This window comes from Phocoena sinus, chromosome 17 (assembly GCF_008692025.1).
Source record: "Phocoena sinus isolate mPhoSin1 chromosome 17, mPhoSin1.pri, whole genome shotgun sequence".
NCBI lineage: Eukaryota > Metazoa > Chordata > Mammalia > Artiodactyla > Phocoenidae > Phocoena > Phocoena sinus.
This window is the reverse complement of record NC_045779.1, coordinates 17,722,503-17,747,416: the sequence shown is the minus strand read 5'-3', so window position 1 is coordinate 17,747,416 and position 24,914 is coordinate 17,722,503. Positions and strand designations below refer to the sequence as shown.

Genomic DNA, 24,914 nt, shown 5'->3' with positions numbered 1-24,914 from the left:
GATTTTCTGTTGAATCCCGGACATTATGGGTATAATAAGTCTCTGTATCTTATTTAAATATTCTGTTTCAGTAAGCCTCCTCTGGCAGTATGCCAAGTTGGGTATTGGAGTGCTGTCTTTTTATTACCAGGTATGGGTAGAAGTTCATTTTCCCCACTTAGCCTCTGTTGACAGCCTGGTGCGAGGAAGGGGACTTGTTACAGATGGATGGTGCGGAAGTCCTGACCCTCCACCATGCCCCCCTGATACCGCTCCAGTGAGAAGGGGTAGGGTGCCCAACATTACCAGATAAAGTTGGAAAGCCTGGGAAAACAGCAGGTACGAAAGTCTTGACTCCTCATTCAGCCTTCTGTGTCGTGTCATCACCTTAGTAGGCGATTGGGTTACCTTATTCCAGTCTGGCAAGAGTGGAAGTCTAGGCTCCCCAGTTGACGTTTGCTGATGGGGCTGAGGATGCGGGGGTGTGCCACTTTTTAGTGGTGTTTGACTGGAGGAGGGCCATTATTGTCTAAACATTTTCTCTCTTGCTTACGTTATTCGTTTTCTGGCCCTTTGGTTAGAGAGAGCAGGCTTTCTTGCGGCTTCTTTTCCTATACCCACTGACATTTACAGGGTGCTAACTATTCTAGCACCCAGTCCAGGATAAATAAGACAAAAAGAAAAACCAGGAATTCACCACTGTGTTGTTCCTTGGGTCATGAAATCCCTACAGGGTCTTCCTCTTTCTCTGTACCTTTCTGAGTCCTCTTATGTTTGTTTTATGTATATATCAAGGGATTTTACTTATGCTTAGCAGAAAGAATAGGGAAAAGTAAATCTATTCCATCTTGTTTGGAAGCAGAAGTCATAAATGGTCTTTTCATCATGAATTTCATTATATTTTAAAGACAAATATAGTATGTTTCTAAAAGCTGTAATTCCTGAGTAGGAAGAATATATTCCAATATTTTTGTAAAAAAAAATTAAATGCCATTATGAACTAAACCAGTATGTAATGAAAAGATTTGTAAGGTCTTTGATACCCACTTTTTGAAGTGATAGTAAATACAGCAGAATTTTAATGCATGAAAAGTAGTAGAATTGTTTGGCCTTCTTGGGAGAAGATTTTTCATGTTTGACTTTGGTGGTACACTGAGTGCCTGTATAACTGTAATTTTCCTTTGACCTTGGAAAAAGATTTCCTTGTTAAAAAGTTATTTCTCTTAAAAGCTTTTGCACAGCAAAGGAAAATAAAAACAAGATGAAAAGGCAACCCTCAGAATGGGAGAAAATATTTGCAAATGAAGCAACTGCAAAGGATTAATCTCCAAAATTTACAAGCAGCTCAGTATCAAAACAAACAACTTCTTTAGGCAGAAGACCTGCATAGACATTTCTCCAAAGAAGGTATACAGATTGCCAACAAACACATGGAAAAATGCTGAACATCACTAATCATTAGAGAAATGCAAATCAAAACTACAATCAGGTATCACCTCATACCAGTTAGAATGGCCATCATCAAAAAATCTACAAAAAATAAATGCTGGAGAGGGTGTGGAGAAAAGGGAACCCTCTTGCACTGTTGGTGGGAATGTAAATTGATACAGCCACTATGGAGAACAGTATGGAGGTTCCTTAAAAAACTAAAAATAGAACTACCATATGACCCAGCAATCCCACTACTGGGCATATACCCTGAGAAAACCATAATTCAGAAATAGTCATGTACCACCCCACAATGTTCACTGCAGCTCTATTTACAAAAGCCAGGACATGGAAGCAACCCAAGTGTCCATCAACAGATGAATAGATAAAGAAGATGTGGCACATATATTACAATGGAATATTACTCAGCCATAAAAAGAAACGAAATTGATTGAGTTACTTGTAGCAAGGTGGATGGACCTAAAGCCTGTCATACAGAGTGAAGTAAGTCAGAAAGAGAAAAACAAATACCGTATGCTAACACATAATGTATATGGAATCTAAAAAAAAAAAAACAGTTCTGAAAAACCTAGGGGCAGGACAGGAATAAAGACGCAGACCTACTAGAGAATGGACTTGAGGACATGGGGTGGGGGAAGGGTAAGCTGGGAGGAAATTAGAGAGTGGCATGGCCATATATACACTACGAAATATAAAATAGATAGCTAGTGGGAAGCAGCTGCATAGCACAGGGAGATCAGCTTGGTGCTTTGTGACCACCTAGAGGGGTGGGTAGGGAGGTTGGGGGGGAGACACAAGAAGGAGGAGATATGGGGATATATGTATATGTATAACTGATTCACTTTGTAATAAAGCAGAAACTAACACACCATTGTAAAGCAATTATACTCCAATAAAGATGTTACAAAAACACATTCCAACAGGAAAAACAAGGTTATTTATTTGCAAAGCCTGTAGATTTTAATGATTTTTTTTAAAAAAATATTTATTTATTTATTTTAGTTTTGGGTGTGTCGGGTCTTAGTTGTGGCACGTGGGATCTTCAGTGCGGTGTGAGGGATCTTTCGTTGCAGTGCAAGGGCTTCTCTCTAGTTGTGGTGTGCCGGCTCCAGAGCACATGGACTCTGTAGTTGTGACTCGCTTGTGTGCTCAGTAGTTGCAGGGCGTGGGCTTAGTTGCACCGTGGCATGTAGGATCTTAGTTCCCCAATCAGGGATCAAACCCATGTCCCCTGCATTAGAAGGTGGATTCTTAACCACTGGACCACCAAGGAAGTCCCAAGCCTGTAGATTTTAATGCAGCTTGTAAATGGATGTGTGTGAGTATATCAAAGCATGAGTACATACTATATAAAAGAGGGAGGCTCTTTTTCTGGTAGATGTGTAATCGACTTAAAAATCACCTAGTGTTTTCTTTTGAGGGAAGTGTAAAACTAAAATAACTATATTTGTGTGTGTGTATATATATAATTTACATCTTAATTAGCTGCCTCATTAGACCTTCACTGGCATAGTCAATGGAAACAGAAAAGCAGTGAACAAAAATTTAGGATCTGTGTCATGTACAAACTCATCACTTAAAGTAAGAATGCAGGGGCTTCCCTGGTGGCGCAGTGGTTGTGAGTCCGCCTGCCAATGCAGGGGACATGGGTTCGTGGCCCGGTCCGGGAGGATCCCACATGCCGCGGAGCGGCTGGGCCCGTGAACCATGGCCGCTGAGCCTGCGCGTCCGGAGCCTGTGCTCCGCAATGTGAGAGGCCACAACAGTGAGAGGCCCACGTACCGCCAAAAAAAAAAAAGAATGCAGTTATCTTCCTTAACAATCCTGACAGCACATCTGTTGTTGCATTTGTTAGTTTTTATCTGTGACTTATACTAGAAATAAATCAGTACATCACTGGTAGATTTTGTACACCAAATATAGGCATGTAATTTTCAAAGCTTTTCCTGAGCATAGAATTTCCAAAAGAGAGAAAAGATAATTACAAGTTGAGTCTCAGTCTGTATAATGTGATTTCATTCATTCACTTGTCCCTTTCGAGGCATTAATGTGACAAGCATATTGCATGCAGAGTAAAACAGATTACTCATACAGTTAAAACACTCAATACATGACTGAACATGTTAAATATATGTTTACATTTTAGTTACAAAGGACTTGCCTTTAGTTATGAAAAGGATTGGGGAAAGAAGCTTTAGGGAAAGTCAGTGACAGACATTATCCTAATGTAATATTATTCTTCATAATTATACATCATGTCATATCTTTTATTGTATTATCATGGGATGTGTTATTCTAATAATAAGACTAATATTTATTTTAATGCTAACCATAAGCCAGGCATTGTTCTAAGTGCTTTTCATGGAGAAACTCCTTTTATTTTTTTATTTTTATTTATTACTTTAAAATGAATTCGATAATTATAAATAGATAATAACATAGATTTGTACTGTTGCCTGTAGTTAACCCAAATAAGTAAGATGGTTTACATGTTCTCAAGTCATCTAAAAAAGTAGGTAAGAAATGTTTAATACCAGTTTACCCTACTTAACTAGTGTAATATTTGTCACGCAGTGTTGTTTTAGTGCTTTGCCAAGAATATGCTGATTTTCGTGTTAATAAAGATTTAGGTCTTTTGTATAGCTAGTGTGCAGGCTCTACAAGAATCAAGCATGTTTTGAGTGTCGTAAGATCTGGTACCGAACTGTTGCCCTTTAGCTCCTTGCTGTCTTTACCCCTCCTTGCAGGGCTTCTATGCATACCTGCAGCAGTGTGATCCCTGCCTGCTGCTTTGGAGTAAACCCGTGAACCCGAGGTGTGCTAATCAAGCATGTTTTCTTGATAGTGATTGTGTTCTCACATGTGAACGTACAGGCCTTTATCTTTCCTTAATGATCTAATGAGCAGCTTTCTTTGAACGTGGATCTTTTTCACACCTCTTCATTTTTGTCCCACGGCGGGGGGGGGGGTGGCCGTTAAAAACATCTAACAGACAAGCAGTTAACCAGTTCCCTGATGAGATTAGTAAAATATTTAGTAGTCCTACAACATCAGGGAATTTCTCAGCCCTGCAGGAAACAATTTGATTCAACTTTTTTGGGAGGTAGGGGGAAGGAAATTTAAATTTTCATTTGAATGCCCCCCTCGTGTTTTCAGATGGGCATGAAAAAAGTTTGCATCCATAGCTTTTCATGTAAATTATTTTAAAGCTTATAGCATTTTTCTTTATTTCTTTTCTTTTTTTTTAAGGAATGGGATTATTTATTCAAATCAAGTCAAGATTTGCCATTTAAACAAAACATCACAAATTGAGTAGCTTTGAATTCTTTATTTTGTAAGTTATCTGAATAGTTGAAGTGATTTGTATCTCTCCTTTCAAGAAGAAGAAATCTCTACTAGACAGGCAAAATCATCATCAGAATGTGCAATTATAGCATCTCATCTGGGTTTATATGATTACAAATCAAACTAGGGAACTTATTTTAAAATAAAAATTATTATAGATTTTCAAATTTCAAAGGAAGCCACATTATTTAATTTACATATATTGAAATTTCTGACCCATCTTTCAGTGGAATAATTTTTGTAAGTCCATGAGAAAGAAACGAAATGTCAGTTTGCTGTGGTTGATGGTGTTTTAAATCCAGAGCAAGTGCTGCAACAGTGTAAAAAATCAAGATTAGTTGCTTACATTTTAGAGTATGAAAGATAGCAAAATGATATGATTCATAAACAATAAATCTTAAAATCAACATAGGAGATGACTTTTGTAAGCTTCTAAAATTATCTTTCATCAAAATCAAGGCCCATGACATTGTATATTGGAAATTTTAGGGCCATGTTTGTAGAAACAGTGCTTTGTTGTAGCAGAAACATTTCACCCATCAATCCTGAAGATTTGTGCTTTATAGAGTGTAATGGAGTTTTATTACCCTAATTGTTTTAGCCTAGAGTTCTAAGATTCCTGGCTTCTGCTGATGCTTTGAATCATAGGAAGCATTTTTCGATTTAGAAGGATGAATTCTAAAATGTCATTCACACATTTCTTTTTTTTTTTTTGCGATACGCGGGCCTCTCACTGCTGTGGCCTCTCCTGTTGCGGAGCACAGGCTCCGGACGTGCAGGCTCAGCGGCCATGGCTCACGGGCCCAGCCACTCCGCGGCACGTGGGATATTCCCGGACCGGGTCACGAACCCGTGTCCCCTGCATCGGCAGGCGGACTCTCGACCAGTGCGCCACCAGGGAAGCCCCACACATTTCTTTTTTTTGAAATTCACAATTTTATGAACTCTAATGTTTTTATGTCCAAGAAGAAAATAAATAACTGAGGAGCCATATCAAACTTGTTTTTATGAGGGATTGATTGTGTAAAGTATGATTCTTTCTTAAGGCTTTTTACCTATATATTATTAATTTTTGTTTAATTTGAAATTGTGTCCTCTATATTTTTTACATATTTTTATCTGTTTGAGGGGTACAGTCTCAGTGCAGTGAGGGGATAAACATGGAATGACTATTTCTCTAGTCACCACTTTCCCCCATGCTGTGTCAACTCTCCCGTTCAGGTTTCTTTATATCTTTGGCCAATCCCATAGTTTTCTAGTTACCTTTAGCTTTACAAAATCTAGTCCAGCTCACCGTAAAACTCCAAGCTCATGTCCCCCCATTGCCAGCCAGTTGTTTTGGTTCAAGACACGTAGGGGAAGGAGGGTATACGGTGATTTCTTTTGGTTATCCTCTCACGCCAGCACCTTTGAATATTTGTGGTTAGTGGGGTAGGAGCTTGATCTGCTTCTGAGACAGCTTCCTCCACACTCTACCTCTGTTTCATGACCTAGTTACTCTGATGTTGGAAGCCTGAGAGGTGGACTAGGAGAGGGGAGGGTGCCACCCTTAGCCTGGTTTCATCCATTGCTGGCTTCCACATAGATGACGTTCATCTTTTTTTTTCTTCTTTTTTCTTTATTGAAGTATAGTTGCTGTGCAATGTTATGTAAGTTACAGGTGTACAATATAGTGATTCACAATCTCTAAGGTTTATACTCCATCTGTAGTTACTGTTCATGATTTTCTTGACGCAGTGTTTAGTTTCTCCCAATTCCCTCTGTTCCTGAAGGGCAGCCATGTTTCCTTCGGGCGTTACCAGTGGTGCATGCCCCTGGCCCTGCTGTTGGTAGGTGTCACTTTGCTTGGCCTGAGTAGCCCCTTGGCTTCTGCTGAGACACTTTTTCATTCCCTCCAAGGGCCATGGGGATCTACGTGAGCATCTTCCTTCATCCTTTTTTGTTTTCAGGGATACTGTGTGCCTAGGGCTCCTTCAGCAAGCTCTCAGATATCTCCAAACTCAGTCTCTATATTTTCATCTGCTTCCAAATGGCTAGGGACATACATCAGACTCGGTCAAGATTTCTTTTCGGGGCTTCCCTGGTGGCGCAGTGGTTGGGAGTCCGCCTGCCGATGCAGGGGACACGGGTTTGTGCCTCGGTCTAGGAAGATCCCACATGCCGCGGCGCGGCTGGGCCCGTGAGCCATGGCCGCTGAGCCTGCGCGTCCGGAGCCTGTGCAAGGGGAGAGGCCACAACGGTGAGAGGCCCGCGTACCGCAAAAAAAAAAAAAAAGATTTCTTTTCGGTGAGGACCTATAGGTTCAATTCTCAGCAAACCTACTGCCAGGGGACGAAATTTGTCTCCCTTTCATATAGGTACTCCTCATCTCCGTCAGCTGTTTTCTTAGAGCTGCCCCACTCACAGGAAATATCGTATTCCTCATAAGGCCGACAGCCAAATGATCCCCTCCCACTCACCTGCCTTTTCCTAGTGCCTCTTTGTACTCTTTATGGTTGGACCAGTTCTGCTGACTATTAACAAGCAGGTGGGAAGAGAGAATAAGACCTGGCCCTAGATGTCGGCAGCTCCCTAGAGCTCCTTTTGTTGTTGGCTGTGGGTCCTGGTGTCAGTTTGGGAGCAATAGGAAAAATCTCAGTGGGATCAGGTTCTTCTGTGAGTAAGAAAAAGCCCAGCGACTTAAACAACAGAGATGTATATTCTTCCCTCACATAAAGGTCCATCAGCTTGCAGTCTAGGGCCAGTGTCATGCTTCTGGTCCATGAAGCTCTTCAGGGACCCACGCTCCCTGCAGCTCACCACTCTGCCATCTCTAAGTTTCGGCCCTTGTCCTCATGGTCAAAGATGGTCATGTCCACATTTCCAAGCAGCAGAACAGGTGAAGAAGAGCCAAAGGCACACACCTGAAATCTCTGAAAAGTTTCCAGAAAGCTACCGCAGAATTTTCATCTACATTCTCCTCAGTCACAGCTACTAAGCATAGCTACAAGGGAACCTGGGAAATATCTTTACTCTGTGCCCAGCTAAGAATTACTGTGGAAAAATATTGGAGGACAGTTAGCAATCTCTGTCACATTTGCTGGGTGCTGTGACATTTTCTTTGGAGCTGTGTGGAAACTTGCACCTTGGTATTTACCTTGTATGTATGAGTTCTACATGTACAGTAATATTTAATGCCTGCAGGATATATAATATTCTCTAGGGTATTGCAGGCTCACAGTGAATTAGGAGAAAAGTCAACTCTTTCAGTCACAGTATCCAAGCCACTGATGGAAATGAAGTTTGAAATTTATTTTTTGACTGGGACTGTCTTGTGCTATTTTTGTCCTTCCTAATTTTCGTTTCTCTAGAAGAAAAAATAAAGCTGCAGTAAGTTGGCTGATGTATGAGTGTGTTCGCTGTCAATTTGGATATTTAGGAGAGTGTCGTGTCTTTCATATAGACTTTCATTTGATGTCAAAGGGTGATTATATTTTATTCTAAAAAGCATGTTTTATGATAGCACTATATCAGACATAATATTTTAACTGTACCATAAATGGTTGTGAACTGTATCTATTACAGTGTCACCACTGATTGGCTTTTGCATAAACCTGTTACGTGTTAAGTTTCATTTTCCCCCATCATATTTCACTGCTGCATAGTGAACAACAGGTCCACATTCTTGAACTCATACACACCGTGACCTTTTAATTTGCTCAGGAGGTACAGTGAATTCAAACTGTTGTCAAATCTTTTTCCCCGAAGTTAATTTGGAAGAAATATTTTTATAACAAAATCTTTAAAGTACTTTGGAAGCAGAGCTTTGTATGTTGGCTTGATTTGAACTCTAAACTACTTTTTATAGATTCCAGGAAGTTTCCCCACCTTCATGGATACTGATGGCCAATCTTAACGACCTTACTGGTTTAAAAATGTTGAATTATTAAACCATTAGACTAGGATTTATATCGTCGTTTTCTGTCAGATCCATATTATATGTATATATGTACATCTGTAGGCGTATTTTTATTAATTTATTACAAAAGCAACGCTATTTTTACTTTATTAGCTTAGAATTAAAGTAAACACTGCTTGAAAGAACTTTTTTGAAAGTAGATAAAGGGAAGGATGGAAATTTTCCCAATGGGCAGATGGACTCATACTTCCCCCACCACCCGCCCCCCATACCCTACCTCTGATAGAGTGTCTTACACGTGGTTTTAATAATGGTTGGTTGTATGTAACTAAAAGAAAAATGATATTATAGTAACTTTATTTTCATCTGCACATTTCAAATCATTTCAGTTTTATTCAATTTGATTATACTGTCAAAATTTCAAGCAGAGCATGAGGTAGTGAGATGTGTGTGTGTGTGTGTGTGTGTGTATTCAACAGTGATTTTATAGGGACTATAGTGTAGAATAGAAGAATGTCACTACCAATCAGGTGGCAATCACACACACATAGAGTCAAAGATGAGGAAAATTCAGGTTGACAAAATTTCATGAGACTCAAATGAACTTGACTTATGCTTACCCCTGAGTCCTTTATACATTATGAAAAGTTGGACAAAAAAGATGGGTGTAGGGCTTCCCTGGTGGCGCAGTGGTTGAGAGTCCGCCTGCCGATGCAGGGGACACGGGTTCGTGCCCCAGTCCGGGAAGATCCCATATGCCGCGGAGTGGCTGGTCCCGTGAGCCATGGCCACTGAGCCTGCGCGTCCGCAACGGGAGAGGCCACAACAGTGAGAGGCCCGCGTACTGGAAAAAGAAAAAAAAAAAAAGATGGGTGTAGCATTTAGTTGTGAGTTTTTCTACCGGCTATACTAATGTAGAGCACTCTGCAAAGCATTTCCTAAACTCTCTTAAAACTTCGCAAGTACTTAAAATGGAATTAATAGATTTTCCATAGATCTTCAAGTCCCAATAAGGTTTTTTTTTTTTTTTTCTCCCCTCCTCCCCCTAATAAGGTTTTAAATATTTGAATTGCGTTCTACATAAATTATTTGAAATTTTTCTTGAAAGCTAGAACCTTTGAAAAGGACCTGTTGCATCTGGCTCCCTCTTACAAGTGGTGTTCAGCAGATTTGCATGTGTTCTGTTATAGGTTCACTACTGTGATAGACAAAGTGGCAAAGAGTGTGTGACCTGTCTGACATTAGCCCCTGTGCAGATGACTTTCCATGCTATTGGAAGCTCCATTGAAGCCAGCCATGACCAGGTATAATATGCCACTGCCATTTTGCTGCACTATGGCCCAGCTAAGAAATCAGAGACCATCAGAATGGAAGCTACGTGCACACATACAGCTTTGCTTTCCCTAATACGTTAGCCACTAGTGCCATTTGCTAGACCTTTGAGAAATCAAGATTTTGTGTGTGCGTGTTGGGAAACCGATACCTTAGGAGATTTAAATTAGTTTAGGCTTCTCGTTAGTGGTTCATTATTAATTTAAATATAGAATTCTCTTATAAGGAAGAGGTAATTGCCCTGTGTTATTTTTATTTTTAATAATTTTATATGGAAAGAAGGGTCAGCAAAACAATGTAGATAACACTGGAGTCTCACTATGATACATCCTATAACTTGGGATATTATTAAAATGAAGTTCCAGTGTTGTTTTTACTTTTAAAGTTCTGTTTCTGAGATAAAGCTAAAAATCTGAAAAGTATATTTTCTTAATAAACAAATTCCTTTGATTGTTTAGATAACAGCTTGAGAATACATCCTGTTTATAATACATATTTTCAATTAAAATAATCATCAGATTCGACTAAACTAATGACCTAGGTCATAGAATTTCTAGTTTGGAGTCAAAATTAATAGACATACACAGTTTACTGTATGACTAACCAGCTGTGCTTTTTAAATTAACCATTTAATTTACATACAGAACAGTCATAACCCACTTTCATATCCTTTTCCCAGTAAATTTGAGAACTCCCAATAGTCTTGCCTGATTCTTTTTTTCTTTCTATCTGAATAGTGCCCTTGCATGGAGAGAATAAAAGAGCCTAATAGTGTAACTTCTCAAATACATAGTTTATTGTCCAGCCCAGACAGGAAAACAGTCTTAAGGGCATACCTCTCTAGTTCATGATGTCCCTGCCATTATGGGTTTCCAATCATCATTTGATTGGTGGCAAGGTATTGTGGTGTTCCGGAAAGAACAACTAATTGGTCAAAACATCTGAGTTTTAGGAAGTAACCACAGCATATGTAAGCTCCTACAGACAGCTACCTGGGTGGATGCTATCATCTCTTCGGGACTCTGTTTCCTAGGATGCTACATGAGGGAGTTGAGTTAGTTGACCTACAAGATTCATTCCAGTGCTACCATTTTATGATTCTATAACGGATCTTCCTTCTCTTGGTTGAATGAGCCCAACCAGTAATAAACAGTTAGTAGCATGTCGATCTGGGAGGCAGCTTAGACGTCTCTCCAGCGCTTCTCAGGGTTTTGCGCTGATGTGTGCTCCAGCTGCAGAAGAGGGTATAGCAGGGCTCTGAGGAACAGGGGCTAAACTAGCTAACAGGAAGTATTACGTTTCCCTGTATAAAACTATAAATGAGCTACTTGCCAGGTGCCGAGGACATGGTAAGAATGTTAGACATGGTTCCTGCTCCTACGGAGCTTACACTCCAGCACCTTTGAATAATTGGCAAGAAGTCTAGCTGCTGCTGTTATCTAACTCTGTATCCACGGATGGCAGAAACAAATGGCAAGAGCGGCATGAGACAGCCATCCTGCAAAGGTCTCTCCTTAGGCAAAGCAATGAAATCATTCTCAGAAACCCACATACCTGAGAAGAGCAACTCACTGTTAGTGGAGGTAGTTTATTGTTATGAAAGAGCACTGGACTGGGAATGGAGACGGGGCTCGAACCCAGAGTTGCCAGGAACTAGCCGTGGGACCTTGTCTCTTCACCTCTTGGAACTTGGCTTCTTCATGAGTAAAATAATGAGACTGTTCAGGCATGTGCCCAGACCATATGCCAAGGCACTCAAAGTCCAGGGCTACAGTTAGCCCATATGGCACTTAAATTAGAAAAAAAGGTACCTCTTCCTCAAAACATTTTACTGCTGTCCAACAGAAAATTGTCATAATAGATAAATCCAGTCACTACGGTGTGAGTGCCCTCCCCATCAAGGTGTGCAGTGCACAACCTGCACAACCGTACAAAATGGTCTTATTCTGCATCTATCTGGAGTGTCAATTACTCAATGGTAAGTAAATAAAGACATTTTTATATAAAGTAAATACAACTGCATTATAGATGACAAATTTGCATGAAATTTTAAGATGAAAGAAAGAGACTTCCAGGAAATGTGTCGATAATGGTCAAATGGGTGGATGGATAGAGGGATGGATGAATGGAGCCATGACTAGAACGACTGTCCTGTATATCAAACACTCTACTTTGGTGGCCTCAGAGGTGCAAAGTGGGGGTGGTGGTGTGATCCGTGCACCTCCCTTGTGCTTGGATCATTGGGCTCCCTGAGGAGAGCAGACACAGAGTAAACCTCTACTCCACATCCTCTGGCTTTTCTACATTGTGTTGAAAATGTAGAAAAACGAAGGGTCTGTCTAAGCAAGAGTTACTCCTTCACCATACCAAAAGCATAAATTTGACCTCGTAAGTTGGAAAAGATGGGCCACTGAATGCTTTCTCACCTGTTAATTTGTAAATACTAGAAAACAGGAAAGCACTTTAAAGCAAGAAAAATTACTGTTATTTAAAAGACATTATTTGAGCCACTGCAGTTGAACAAGAGAATAAGTATTCTGAAAAAAAAAAGGATATGTAAAATGTAGAGGCAATCCTTCCTATGAAACTCAGGTTGTTCTTATCTGTATAGAAAATGGAGGTGAGAAATGGAAGAACTCTCTAGCCTTGAACCTTTACAGCTTATCTTACTTTTTTTTTTGGTGTTGGAGCTCCCAATGTTTATTTTAGGTTAACATTGTTGGCATCGCCACGTATGTTAGTACAGTCTTCCCTCACTGTGATATTTTTTAATTTTTTCAAATTAATTTTTATTGGAGTATAGTTGATTTACAGTGTTGTGTTAGTTTCAGATGTACAGCAAAGTGAATCAGTTATACATATGCGTATATCCAGTCTTTTTCAGATTCGATTCCCATATGGGTCATTACAGAGTATTGAATAGAGTTTACAGCTTCTTAATTAAAAATATGTTCAGCGCTAGGAACCCAATGAAGTGGAGACTGAACGTATTACCAGTGCATTCCCTCACTGTATAGGACAGGGACCATTAAGTGAAATTTCTCTATCAAGGTCAATATAGATATGCAAAATGGTTGGGGAAGAGATTCAGTATCTATATGCTGGTGATGTCGAAATGTATGGAGCTCTTAATTCTCCCTTGCCCCCCTCCCAAACCTGCTTTTCCTTGCTTTTATCTTTTATCTCCTTTTTCTTTTATCCATCCCGGTAAACGACCATCTACCTTGTTGCTGGGGCCAAGCCCCCTTGAAGCATCTTCGCCTCCTCTCTCCCCTTCACGTGCCACATCTGGTCCTAGCATCTCTTCCTCTAAATTACATCTCTGATCTGACCACTTGTCACCACCTCCAGGGTTACCATTCTAGTTTAAGTCACTAGCACTTTTAATCCAGACCACTGCAGTAGTCTCTAAACTGGCTTCCTTTTTCTATTTTTGTTCCGCTATGGGCTGTCTGCCACCCAGTAGCCAAAATTATTTTTAAGACAATCATTCAGTCACGTTACCCAGCGACTTAGAAACTTCCAGTGGCTTCTCATCACACCTGTTATAAATCCAAAACTTTTGTTATGGCATACAAGTTCCTGTGTGGTTTGGCCCCCTCCACCTCTCCAATTTCAATTCCTGCCATTCTCCTTTTCACTCCCTCCCAGTCTCACTGGCCTTGTTGCCAGTTACATTGTAATGGATGAAAGAAACCAGACTCAAAAGACTGCGGTAGGTTTGATGTGTATGACATTCTGGAAAAGGCAAAACTCTAGATGGATCGGTGGTTGCCAGGGGATGGGGAGGGATTGACCCTAAAGTGTCAGGACAGAGTTTTGGGGGATGATGGAAATGTACTGTATCTTGATTGTGGCGGTAGAAACACAACTGTATGCATTTATCAAACCCACAGAACTGGACACTAAAAGGGGTAAATCTTACTGTTTGAAGATTCTACCTCAATAAGCCTAACTTTACAAAAAGCCGAACTCATTCTTTTATCAGCCACTCATGTGGTATTGATCCCAAGGAAATGTGGAACGATGGCGTCCCCTTTCCTGTATTCGCTGTGTGTTGGGTCCACCTGGGAAACACACTATATTTAACTAATAGCCTGGTTTAGAGCTCCTTCGAATACCAGTGGCTAGTTAAGGCTTGCCTTCAGACCTCCTAGAATAATTATTCGTCTCCAAAGACTGGTCTCAGCCTGCCACTGTCTGACTTTAGGGAAAGGGTCTGTCGGCCAGTGTTTCCTGTTTGGGAACTCTGAATTCTCATCCAAGCAGTGGACAGTCATTCAGGGCGGTGTCTGCCTGGAGGTCCCCACGTGTTTGGGTGAGAATGTTCTACAGGTGTTTGCCTTATTCATCACAGTAAATGTGATATTATAAATTCACATTAGTTTAGAATGTTTAGTTGTCCAGAATATAAATGTAGTTTAAGTTTATAGATGTTGATTTTTTTAGACACATTTGTTAACTGAACAACTACGTGGGAATCCTGCACTAGATTCTAGAGCATCCAAAGATAACTGACTGACAATCCTTGTAATAAGCTAGATAAATAACTTCTTAGAGCCTGCTGAACCAATCATCTTGTGAAATTTAAAATTTTTAGATCATATGGTTTCAATGAAGAGCCATCATCCTTATTCATAAATTGAATTTAAAAAGACACACTTATTTGTTAAGATTGAGCTAGTGAGGGTTTTGTTGAGTATTTTTCAGTATATCCTATTTGGAAATTAAATTTATATTTTATAGTGTATATTAGTAAAGCAAAATTGTTTGTAGTACTGCAGAAAGGATTTTAGAATATCCTGTCTTGGTATAACTCAGCAGATACTACGGGTACTCTCTCCTGGCCCGATACCCTTTCTATCAGTACCTCTTTTTTTTCTTTTCTTCATCATTCTTAAATGTTACTGAGTACCTCTCCCTCTCTGTCTCTTTTAATTACACCAGTCACCTTCTGTTACAGCCTCAGAGTCATAAACTTCCTTCCTTGTCTTTATATTTTCTTGTTTTCTGTTTGTTTTTCTTTTTTTTTTTTTTTGCGGTACGCTGGCCTCTCACTGTTGTGGCCTCTCCCGTTGCGGAGCACAGGCTCCGGACGCGCAGTCTCAGCGGCCATGGCTCACGGGCCCAGCCGCTCCGCGGCATGTGGGATCTTCCCGGACCGGGGCACGAACCCGTGTCCCCTGCATCGGCAGGCGGACCCTCAACCACTGCGCCACCAGGGAAGCCCTGTATTTTCTTTTTATTCATCTCATTCAGACTGAATTCCTAATCTCACCATTTCACAAATACTAGGTAAGCAGGCATAGGTTAGTCAGAATACTATAGCTTAATTCCTGGTTAATAGCGTTGTCACTCCCTACCTTATTTTGTTCAGGTTAGCTCTGGAACTCACCTGCTTCGTATAAATAAAAGAATGAACTAATAAATCAACCACCTAATCAAGTACTAACTAGCCAGTGAAGTATAACATGTCTATTAGTATTTGCTGTAATCTGACCCTAGTCATCACAAAGTGAGGTTATTGTATAGAGTAACTGACAGTGCATACTTGACACATTACTTAGAATTTGAAAAATCAACAATTTTACAAGAGAAAAGAAACAACCAAATTTCTTTTCTTTTTTTTTTTTTTATTATTGAGGTATAGTTGACTTACAATATTATACAGCTTTCAGGTACACAACATAGTGATTCACAATTTTTAAAGGTTATACTCCATTGATAGTTTTTGTAAAACATTGGCTATACTCCCTGTGGTGTACGATATATCCTTGTAGCTTATTTATTTTACACATAGTAGTTTGTACCTCTTTATCCCCTACCTCCATCTTGCCTCTCCTCCCTTCCCCCTCCCCATTGGTAACTACTAGTTTGAACAAGAACCGGATTTATGTATAATGTGTTTACCATGTACTACTATATATTGAGCTAGGCTCGACATACATTATTTTGCTTAATTCTCATGGTAACTGTGAGGTAGAAGCTGTACCATTTGATTATTTGCTTCATCTGCTACATTGCCTTTAAGGGTTTATGTCCAGATTAGTAACATCAGTCAACCTGTGTGCTTTGACTAGAATTCAAGGCAGACTTCTCAAAGAGCAACCATTAAGTGTAACAATTTACAAATCTTATGGGTATTCTCTTCTACTTTTGATTAATTAAATTCTGCTCAAAGTTCTTTTTCTGATTAATTACAAGTCTCTTTGCCTGAGTAATTGTGTCATAATGTCTTACAGTTGTATAGTAATTTAAAACTAAAAGAGAAAAAGCCTTCTCTCATATCTAAGTATATACTATCATAGCAATAGTACATTGATTGATTGTAGACTATGTACAGAACTTTTGTAGTGCTAGAAGGTCTTAAATGATAATACATCTACTCCCTTGCCCTTTAGTCTAATGGAGTGTATCAGCTAGGATGCTTTTGGCTACAAGTAACAGAAAAACTGACTCATTTGGGCTTAAATAATAAGGAATCTTGTTATCTCACATAACAGGAAGTTCAGAGGAAGGGTGAACTCCAAGGTTGGTTGATAAAGCAGCTCAGTGATGTCAGCAGGGAATTGGGTTATTTCATTTCTTAACTCTGCCATCCTCTGCTTTATCCTCTGTGTCATGGAAAGATGGCCACAGTGGTTCTCTGTGTCACTGGCCACATAGCCACATCCAAAGGAAAACACGAGATCTGATCATCTTCTTTCTCCTTTTAGGGGCAAAGACATGTGTATCTGGAACTCCCCCAGCTATCTTTCCTTCGTAGCTCAGGCCTGCATTGGGTCGGTGACATGCCCATGTCTAAACCAGTCACTGGCAAGAGAAAAGAGACCACTATTAGTTTAAATGCTTGGGGTGAAAGGGTTATTGAGGAATCAACCACAAGGACTACTACAGGAGGGATAAAATACCACATGAATAATTTAAAATTTTCTAGTAGACCCATTTAAAAACTAAAAAGAAACTGTTAAGTTTAATCTTAATAATATATTTTATTTAGCCCAATATATCTAAAGTATCATTTCAAACTGTAATCAACTTTTTAAATTACTGAGATATTTTGTGCTCTTTTATACATCTCACTTTGGACTAGCCACATTTCAGGTGGTCAGTAGCCACATGTGTGTTGGACAGGATGAAATCCAAGGGCATTATGACTCAGTCCCTGCCTATGTCTCCAGTCTTATCCTTGACTATTCACCCTGTGCCTAACTTGTACGCATGCTTTTATACCCTGGCCATATTGAGTTACCACGTCTCCTGATCTCTTGCATCTGTCTTTATTGGCACTGTTCCCTCTGTCTGGACCGTTCTCTCCTTGCTCATAAGAGAAACTTTGTTTTATCCATCAGGTGCAGCCAACATGTCACTCCAGTCAATAAGCCTTCCCCACACCTACTTTTTACATCATCCCACCATTACCTTTATCAAACTGTTTTCCCATTATTTGTTTCCACATTGGTCTACCCCACTGGGCAGGGACTTCAGTGAGGTCCAGAGCGGTGCATTCTTTGCCTTAGTATTCTCCATGTCTATGCTCTGGCACTTAAGAGTAACTCCATACATATTTATAGGATGGAAATGAATTGAGTTTCTAAGAAAAATGAGAATGACTTGGATTTGGTAGGGTTCATTTGATAGAATTGGTGAGAGAAATGGAATGTTTGGCCAGGATGCTTTCTCTGGTGGTGGCTTTATAGGCACATTTTTTGTGAAAGCATCCTGACGCCCTCCATATGTGACCTCAGAGCATTTACATACTCTGAATCCACGTAACTGTCGTCAGGAATCCATCATATATCTCCGTTCATTTCTCTACTGATCTGTTTGTAACTGAATTTTTCTAACCTGCCATGCATATGAGTACATCCTTCTCAGTGCCTAAATTACTTTTCTCAAGTTCCAGAGCTGCCTCCTGTTTCTAGCATTTCACAGTGTAATATACAAGTCAGTATTCACTGCATAGTGTCATTTGGGACTGCATCCCTCAGAACATAAAGAGGCACAAACTTCATAGGTTTGAGCAACAATTTCCCAAGACAAATAAAGCAGCTTTTTATTAATATAAGGGACACTTAGGAGTGACGTTGCATAACAACAGCCCTCACTGCATTATCCTAGAGGTACCTGCGATAGGGTTGTGGCATTCTTTGTATTACATAGGTTCAGTATAAGTTTTGAACTTCACTGTTCCATCTGCTCCACTATCAAGCCACAGTGCTGAGGGCCATAGAGTTTTGAAAGAGAGGGTATAATCACTGCCATTGTCAGCTTCTAGGAAGTTCTGGAGCTGCCACAATTCAACACATAACTTGATTTTTGTTTACTTTTTATGAAATAGGATGCTGAGAGAGATACTAAAAAGGTACATCAAAATGTTTGTTTGGGGAAAGTGCTTTCATATTTGTTGATTTTTTTATTTTAAAATATTCTCCTATCTGAAACTTATCCCATGATTATAGGACTAAAATTTCTTCCCCTGGCTTTTCATTTATTATATAAAATTCCCATTTTACACAAATATATCTTATAGTTAAGGAATTCAATCATATCATTTTTCTTTACATTTTGTATTTCACTAACTAGTCCAGTAGTTCAAATAAGCTTTTTTTTTTTAACATCTTTATTGGGATATAATTGCTTTACAATGTTGTGTTAGTTTCTGCTGTAAAACAAAGGAAATCAGCTATACGTATACATATATCCCCATATCTCCTCCCTCTTACCTCCCTATCCCACCCCTCTAGGTGGTCACAAAGCACCGAGCTGATCTCCCTGTGCTATGCAGCTGCTTCTCACTAGCTATCTGTTTTACATTTGGTAGTGTATATATGTCAATGTTACTCTCTCACTTCATCCCAGCTTACCCTTTTCCCTCCCCACATCCTCAAGTCCATTTTCTATGTCTGTGTCTTTATTCCTGTCCTGCCCCTAGGTTCATCAGAACTGTTTTTTGTTTTAGATTCCATATATATGTGTTAGCATATGGTATTTCTTTTTCTCTTTCTGATTTACTTCATTCTGTATGACAGACTCTAGGTCCATCCACCTTACTACAAATAACTCAATTTCGTTTCTTTTTATGACTGAGTAATATTCCATTGTATAGATATGTCACATCTTCTTTATCCATTCATCTGTTGATGGACACTTAGGTTGCTTCCATGTCCTGGCTACTGTCTTTTTTTTTTTTTTTTTTTTTTTTTTTGCGGTACTCGGGCCTCTCACCACTGCGGCCTCTCTCGTTGTGGAGCACAGGCTCCGGACGCGCAGGCTCAGCAGCCATGGCCCACAGGCCCAGCTGCTCCGTGGCATGTGGGATCCTCCCAGACCGGGGCACAAACCCGTGTCCCCTGCATCGGCAGGCAGACTCTCAACCACCGTGCCACCAGGGAAGCCCTCTGGCTACTGTAAATAGAGCTGCAATGAACATTGTGGTACATGACTCTTTTTGAATTATGGTTTTCTCAGGGTATATGCCCAGTAGTGGGATTGCTGGGTCGTATGGTAGTCCTATTTTTAGTTTTTTAAGGAGCCTCCATACTGTTCTCCATAGTGGCTGTATCAATTTACATTCCCACCAGCAGTGCAAGAGGGTTCCCTTTTCTCCACACCCTCTCCAGCATTTATTGTTTGTAGATTTTTTGATGATGGCCATTCTGACCAGTGTGAGATGATATCTCATTGTAGTTTTGATTTGCATTTCTCTAATGATTAGTGATGTTCAGCATTTTTTCATGTGTTTGTTGGCCATCTGTATGTCTTCTTTGGAGAAATGTCTATTTAGGTCTTCTGCCCATTTTTGGATTGGGTTATTTGTTTTTTTGATGTTGAGCTGCATGAGCTGCTTGTATATTTTGGAGGTTAATCCTTTGTCAGTTGCTTCGTTTGCAAATATTTGGTCCCATTCTGAGGGTTGTCTCTTTCGTCTTATTTATGGTTTCCTTTGCTGTGCAAAAGCTTTTAAGTTTCATTAGGTCCCATTTGTTTATTTTTATTTCCATTTCTCTGGGAGGTGGGTCAAAAAGGATCTTGCTGTGATTTATGTCATAGAGTGTTATGCCTGTGTTTTCCTCTAAGAGTTTTATAGTATCTGGCCTTACATTTAGGTCTTTAATCGATTTTGAGTTTATTTTTGTGTATGGTGTTAGGGAGTGTTCTAATTTCATTCTTTTACATGTAGCTGTCTAGTTTTCCCAGCACTACTTACTGAAGAGGCTCTCTTCTCCATTGTATACTCTTGCCTCCTTTATCAAAGATAAGGTGACCATATGTGCGTGGATTTATCTCTGGACTTTCTATCCTGTTCCATTGATCTATATTTCTGTTTTTGTGCCAGTCATACTGTCTTGATTACTGTAGCTTTGTAGTATAGTCTGAAGTCAGGGAGCCTGATTCTTCCAGCTCCGTTTTTCTTTCTCAAGATTGCTCTGGCTATTTGGGATCTTTTGCGTTTCTGTACAAATTGTGCAGTTTTTTTTTCTAGTTTTGTGAAAAATGCTATTGGTAGTTTGATAGGGATTGCATTGAATCTGTAGATTGCTTTGCGTAGTAGAGTCATTTTCACAATGTTGATTCTTCCAATCCAAGAACATGGTATATCTCTACATCTGTTTGTATCGTCTTTAATTTCTTTCATATGTGTCTTATAGTTTTCTGCATACAGGTCTTTTGTCTCCTTAGGTAGGTTTATACCTAGGTATTTTATTCTTTTTGTTGCAGTGGTAAATGGGAGTGTTTCCTTAATTTCTCTTTCAGATTTTTCATCATTAATGTATAGGAATGCAAGAGATTTCTGCACATTAATTTTGTATCCTGCTACTCTACCAAATTCATTGATTAGCTCTAGTAGTTTTCTGGTAGCATCTTTAGGATTCTCTATGTGTAGTATCATGTCATCTGCAGACAGTGACAGTTTTACTTCTTTTTTTCCAACTTGGATTCCTTTTATTTCTTTTTCTTCCCTGATTGCTGTGGCTAAAACTTCCAAAACTATGTTGAGTAATAGTGGTGAGAGTGGGCAACCTTGTCTTGTTCCTGATCTTAGAGGAAAGGGTTTCAGTTTTTCATCATTGAGAATGATGTTGGCTGTGGGTTTGTCATATATGGCCTTTATTATGTTGCGATAGGTTCCCTCTATTCCTACTTTCTGGAGAGTTTTTATCATGATGGTTGTTGAATTTTGTTAAAACCTTTTTCTGTAACATTTGTTTTTGTTTTTTAGCTGTTTTTTTTTAATTGAGATAGAATTGAAATATAACATTTTATTCGTTTTAGGCGCACAACATAATGATTTGATATATGTATATACTGCAAAATGGTTACCACAAATTTAGTAAACGTCCATCACCACACATAGTTACAAATTCAGTCATATCTTCAAAAAATGTTTCAGGAGGGAAGGTCACCAGGAACAGCTTCTCACCACTGGATAGTTATTACTCAATGGACTGGGACAGGAATCAGCAAACCACAGCCCATGGGCCAAATCCAGCTTACCACCTGAACTAAGGACGGCTTTTAGATTTTGAAATGGTTGGAAAGAGATCTAAAGAAGAATAATATTTCATGAGATGTGAAAATTATATGGAATTCAAATTTTAGTATCCGTAAAGAAAGTTTTATTGGAACACACTCATGCCCATGTGTTCAGGTATTGTCTGTGGCCACTTTCACTACAACAGCAGAAATGAGTAATTACGACAGAAACCGTATTGCCTGCAACACCTACAATATTTACTATCTGCCCCTTTACAGAAAAAGTTTGCTGATCTAATCCCCGAACTAGAAGGAAGAAACATTAGGCATGCACTTTTTGAATTTTGTATCAAATGTTATTCTAAACATGGTCACTCAGAGTTCATTCTCTTTCAGAAAGGAGCTAATCTTCTGGAAATATTGCCTGTATTATAGCACAGTTAGATTTATTTGGTTGTGAATTTTGGATTTATTTACTCTACAGTAGAAACCAATTTTATTCTCTAAGGGAAAAATTAATTATCTTTCTTCATCAGTATTTATCAGAGCATTGAAAGAAAGTTTGCTGGTAGCAAAGGTTACTTTTGTCTCCTTTTTGAAATCCCACTTAGAAAAGCTTCGTAGCTGCATTTTTATTTTAAGTAATAAGGAATATTCTGTTGTTTCCATAGTGATCTTTTTTCATTTCAGATATATAAGCAGTTTCCAGAACCAACAGTGAGTTATAGGGGAAGGTAGTGGGAAGATTGAATATTACGTATTTTACAACTGACTCATAATTTCATTTATCCTTAGTACAGCATGACCACATTTCTAAAAGGTTATATGTATCCAGTGATATTGTGCACACAAGTGACTTGCTTAACTTAACCTATAAAATAATTTTGGACTATAGTCAAGACCCACAAATTTACCTTATTGCTTTCCTTCTCTTGCTTTTTTTTCCTGAAGTGATGAATAACAGCTAATCAACAAAAAGTTGAACTTTTAGGTATTAAAAAACATGACTTTTCCCCAACTGCACTAAAAATGATTTTCACCATGGTTATTTGCTCTGTACCTCACCTTACCTGTAGCTCAGTGTTTCACAACAGATTATCTCTTTGAAGATAATTTCATGTTCATGATCTCATAGGAGACAAATAGAGTCCAAAAGTGCTTCCTAGATTTTCTCCCTATAAGTTTTGTTCAGTTTTAGACCTGTATACATACTCCATGTTAGTAGTTCCTTAATTTTTTTATTATTAATTTATTTTATTTTATTTATTTTTGGCTGTGTTGGGTCTTTGTTGCTGCATGCAGGCTTTCTCTAGTTGCAGCAAGTGGGAGCTACTCTTCGTTGTGGTGAGTGCAATGCGGTTCTCATTGTGGTGGCTTCTCTTGTTGCAGAGCCTGGGCTTTAGGTGCACAGACTTCAGTAGTTGTGGTTCACGGGCTCAGTAGTTGTGGCTCACGGGCTTAGTTGCTCCACAGCATGTGGGATCTTCCCGGACCAGGGATCAAACCCATGCCCCCTGCATTGGCAGGCAGATTCATAACCACTGCGCCATCAGGGAAGTCCCAGTAGTTCCTTAATTTTAAATTTGGTATTCTAATTTCAAATTATTTAAGTAAAGATTTAATATTCCTACTATTCTCTAGGTCTAGATATTTGATGTTGATTTGAAGGTCGTTGGGGAAATATCCTAAAAACCTTTCTGTTAACAGTTCATGCTAATGGATCATAACCAGATACATTATTGAGCCAATAAATACCATATGTATATAATTGGCTAAATGGATGTGAAAGTTATAGTGGAAAACTGTTGCCTATATAGACTTTTTAAAAGTGTTGATCAATAGAATATAGTTCCCTAGGCCACAGATTTGAGAGCATTATTGCCCACTGGAGGTCACTTTTATAACCTAAAGAGTATTACCTTCCTCATAAACTCAAATTACAGTGTTGTGTATGATTTATTACACTATTTAAAACTGAAAAACAGTAACCTTCTCTCTCTTAGCAGTATACCTTCAATTAGGTCATGCCTCTCCCCATTTCCAAAACTACTTTTTAGACTAACCAGTTACAGGTTATTTTTCAGAATTTTCAATTTTATTCTTTCATTGCTAATAGTTATTTGACCTGGTCTCTTTGTTTCTAAGTTAGCAGCTAATGCCTCTTCAGGTCACATATTTTTTAAATACTCTTTAGTGAATTGGTTTCTTTTTTGCATCCTCTGATGGAAGGAATATAAAGACATTTTTTTAAACCCCAAATATTTAACATGTATGAAATTTAATAATAAGGGCCAACGTAGTGATTTTAAAATGTCTCTATTGCCCTTCATAGGCTGTACAGTGATGTGCTACCAGCAAACCTGGTACATTTTGGTAAGAAGTGTCATCACTCTACCAAGACCCACACTTAACGTTTCTCACTCTAAAAGGCTGATATGCTGACAGGCCTTATAGCTGGCTCACCTAACCTCACATGCAGAGACAGGTCCTGCCTCTACGGAGGTTCTTGCCGTAGTAGGGAGCACAGAGTAAGAAAATCTCCAGCTCAGGGACAGAGTCGTCTGTCTGCCAGCTCCTTGTTGCTGATACATTTCTGCTTCCAGACAACTGTTTGCTGCAGTCTTTATCTAGTTATTTCCTTACTATCTGCCTGACTGAACCTACCTTACCTTGAACTCTGACTCCTGGTTACTTACCTAGGGTCTGCCCTGTTTGTTTGTCTCGGCCTGCTAGTACTTTTGTTCTCTCTGATCTTGTACTGCCTAACCAACCCTTGAGATTGGTTTCTGACCGTCTTCTGTTCTTATCTGCATCTTGCATGACACTCATTTTTCTCATATTGCTCTCCAAATCGGAAACTGTTCATGATTGACAAGAGGTCCATTTTATTGATATTATAGTCTACAGTCATTATAAAATCCGGATATAATTTACTTGTTGGCAGAACTGGTATTCAGCCTGTGCCCCCGATATGGTTGTACCAGTTGTTAAAATGTCTAAATACTTTCCTGCCACTTGGCAGATAGTTTCTGCCCCATGTTTCATCCTCTGTCATCATGGTCTCATGTCTGGGACATCTGGGATCTCTCCACAATCTAGGAACTAATGGATCATTTCTTGGGCCAGCTAGTTTTGTTGTCTGTTTCTCGGGCCAGCTAGTTTTGTTGTCTGATTCTTTTGGTTGGTGTCCATGCCACACAAATCATTAAATATTTTTCGTATCATCTCTGCTTTCAGAGCTATATGAAAGAGTTAAGTTCTTCAAGGGGGCAGGGAGGTAGGGAAGACATTCTAAAGTGATCCTTTTTCTTAAAAGATTTTTGAAAGTGTCCATAGGAAATCAAGGAACATTTTAGTTCATTCATTCAGCCGTCATGTACTCAGCGCCAGCTGTATCTCTACTACTCTACTAGATGCTGAAGAAGTATTTACT

At 39.3% G+C, this 24,914-nt stretch overlaps 1 protein-coding gene across 7 annotated transcripts in view; it reads left to right on the top strand.

Moving 5' to 3' along the window:
* The window catches only part of STAU2 (staufen double-stranded RNA binding protein 2), a 313,184-nt gene that overhangs the window by 193,880 nt on the left and 94,390 nt on the right, over window positions 1–24,914 (top strand). For 6 of the 7 annotated variants that reach the window (XM_032609767.1, XM_032609764.1, XM_032609766.1 and 3 more), the window contains one exon: window positions 9,862–9,975. The exons of the other annotated variant lie outside the window; for it this stretch is intronic. In XM_032609767.1, the coding sequence (XP_032465658.1) occupies window positions 9,862–9,975 (114 nt within the window). The remainder of the gene's footprint in view (window positions 1–9,861; window positions 9,976–24,914) is intronic. 7 annotated transcript variants of the gene reach the window in all.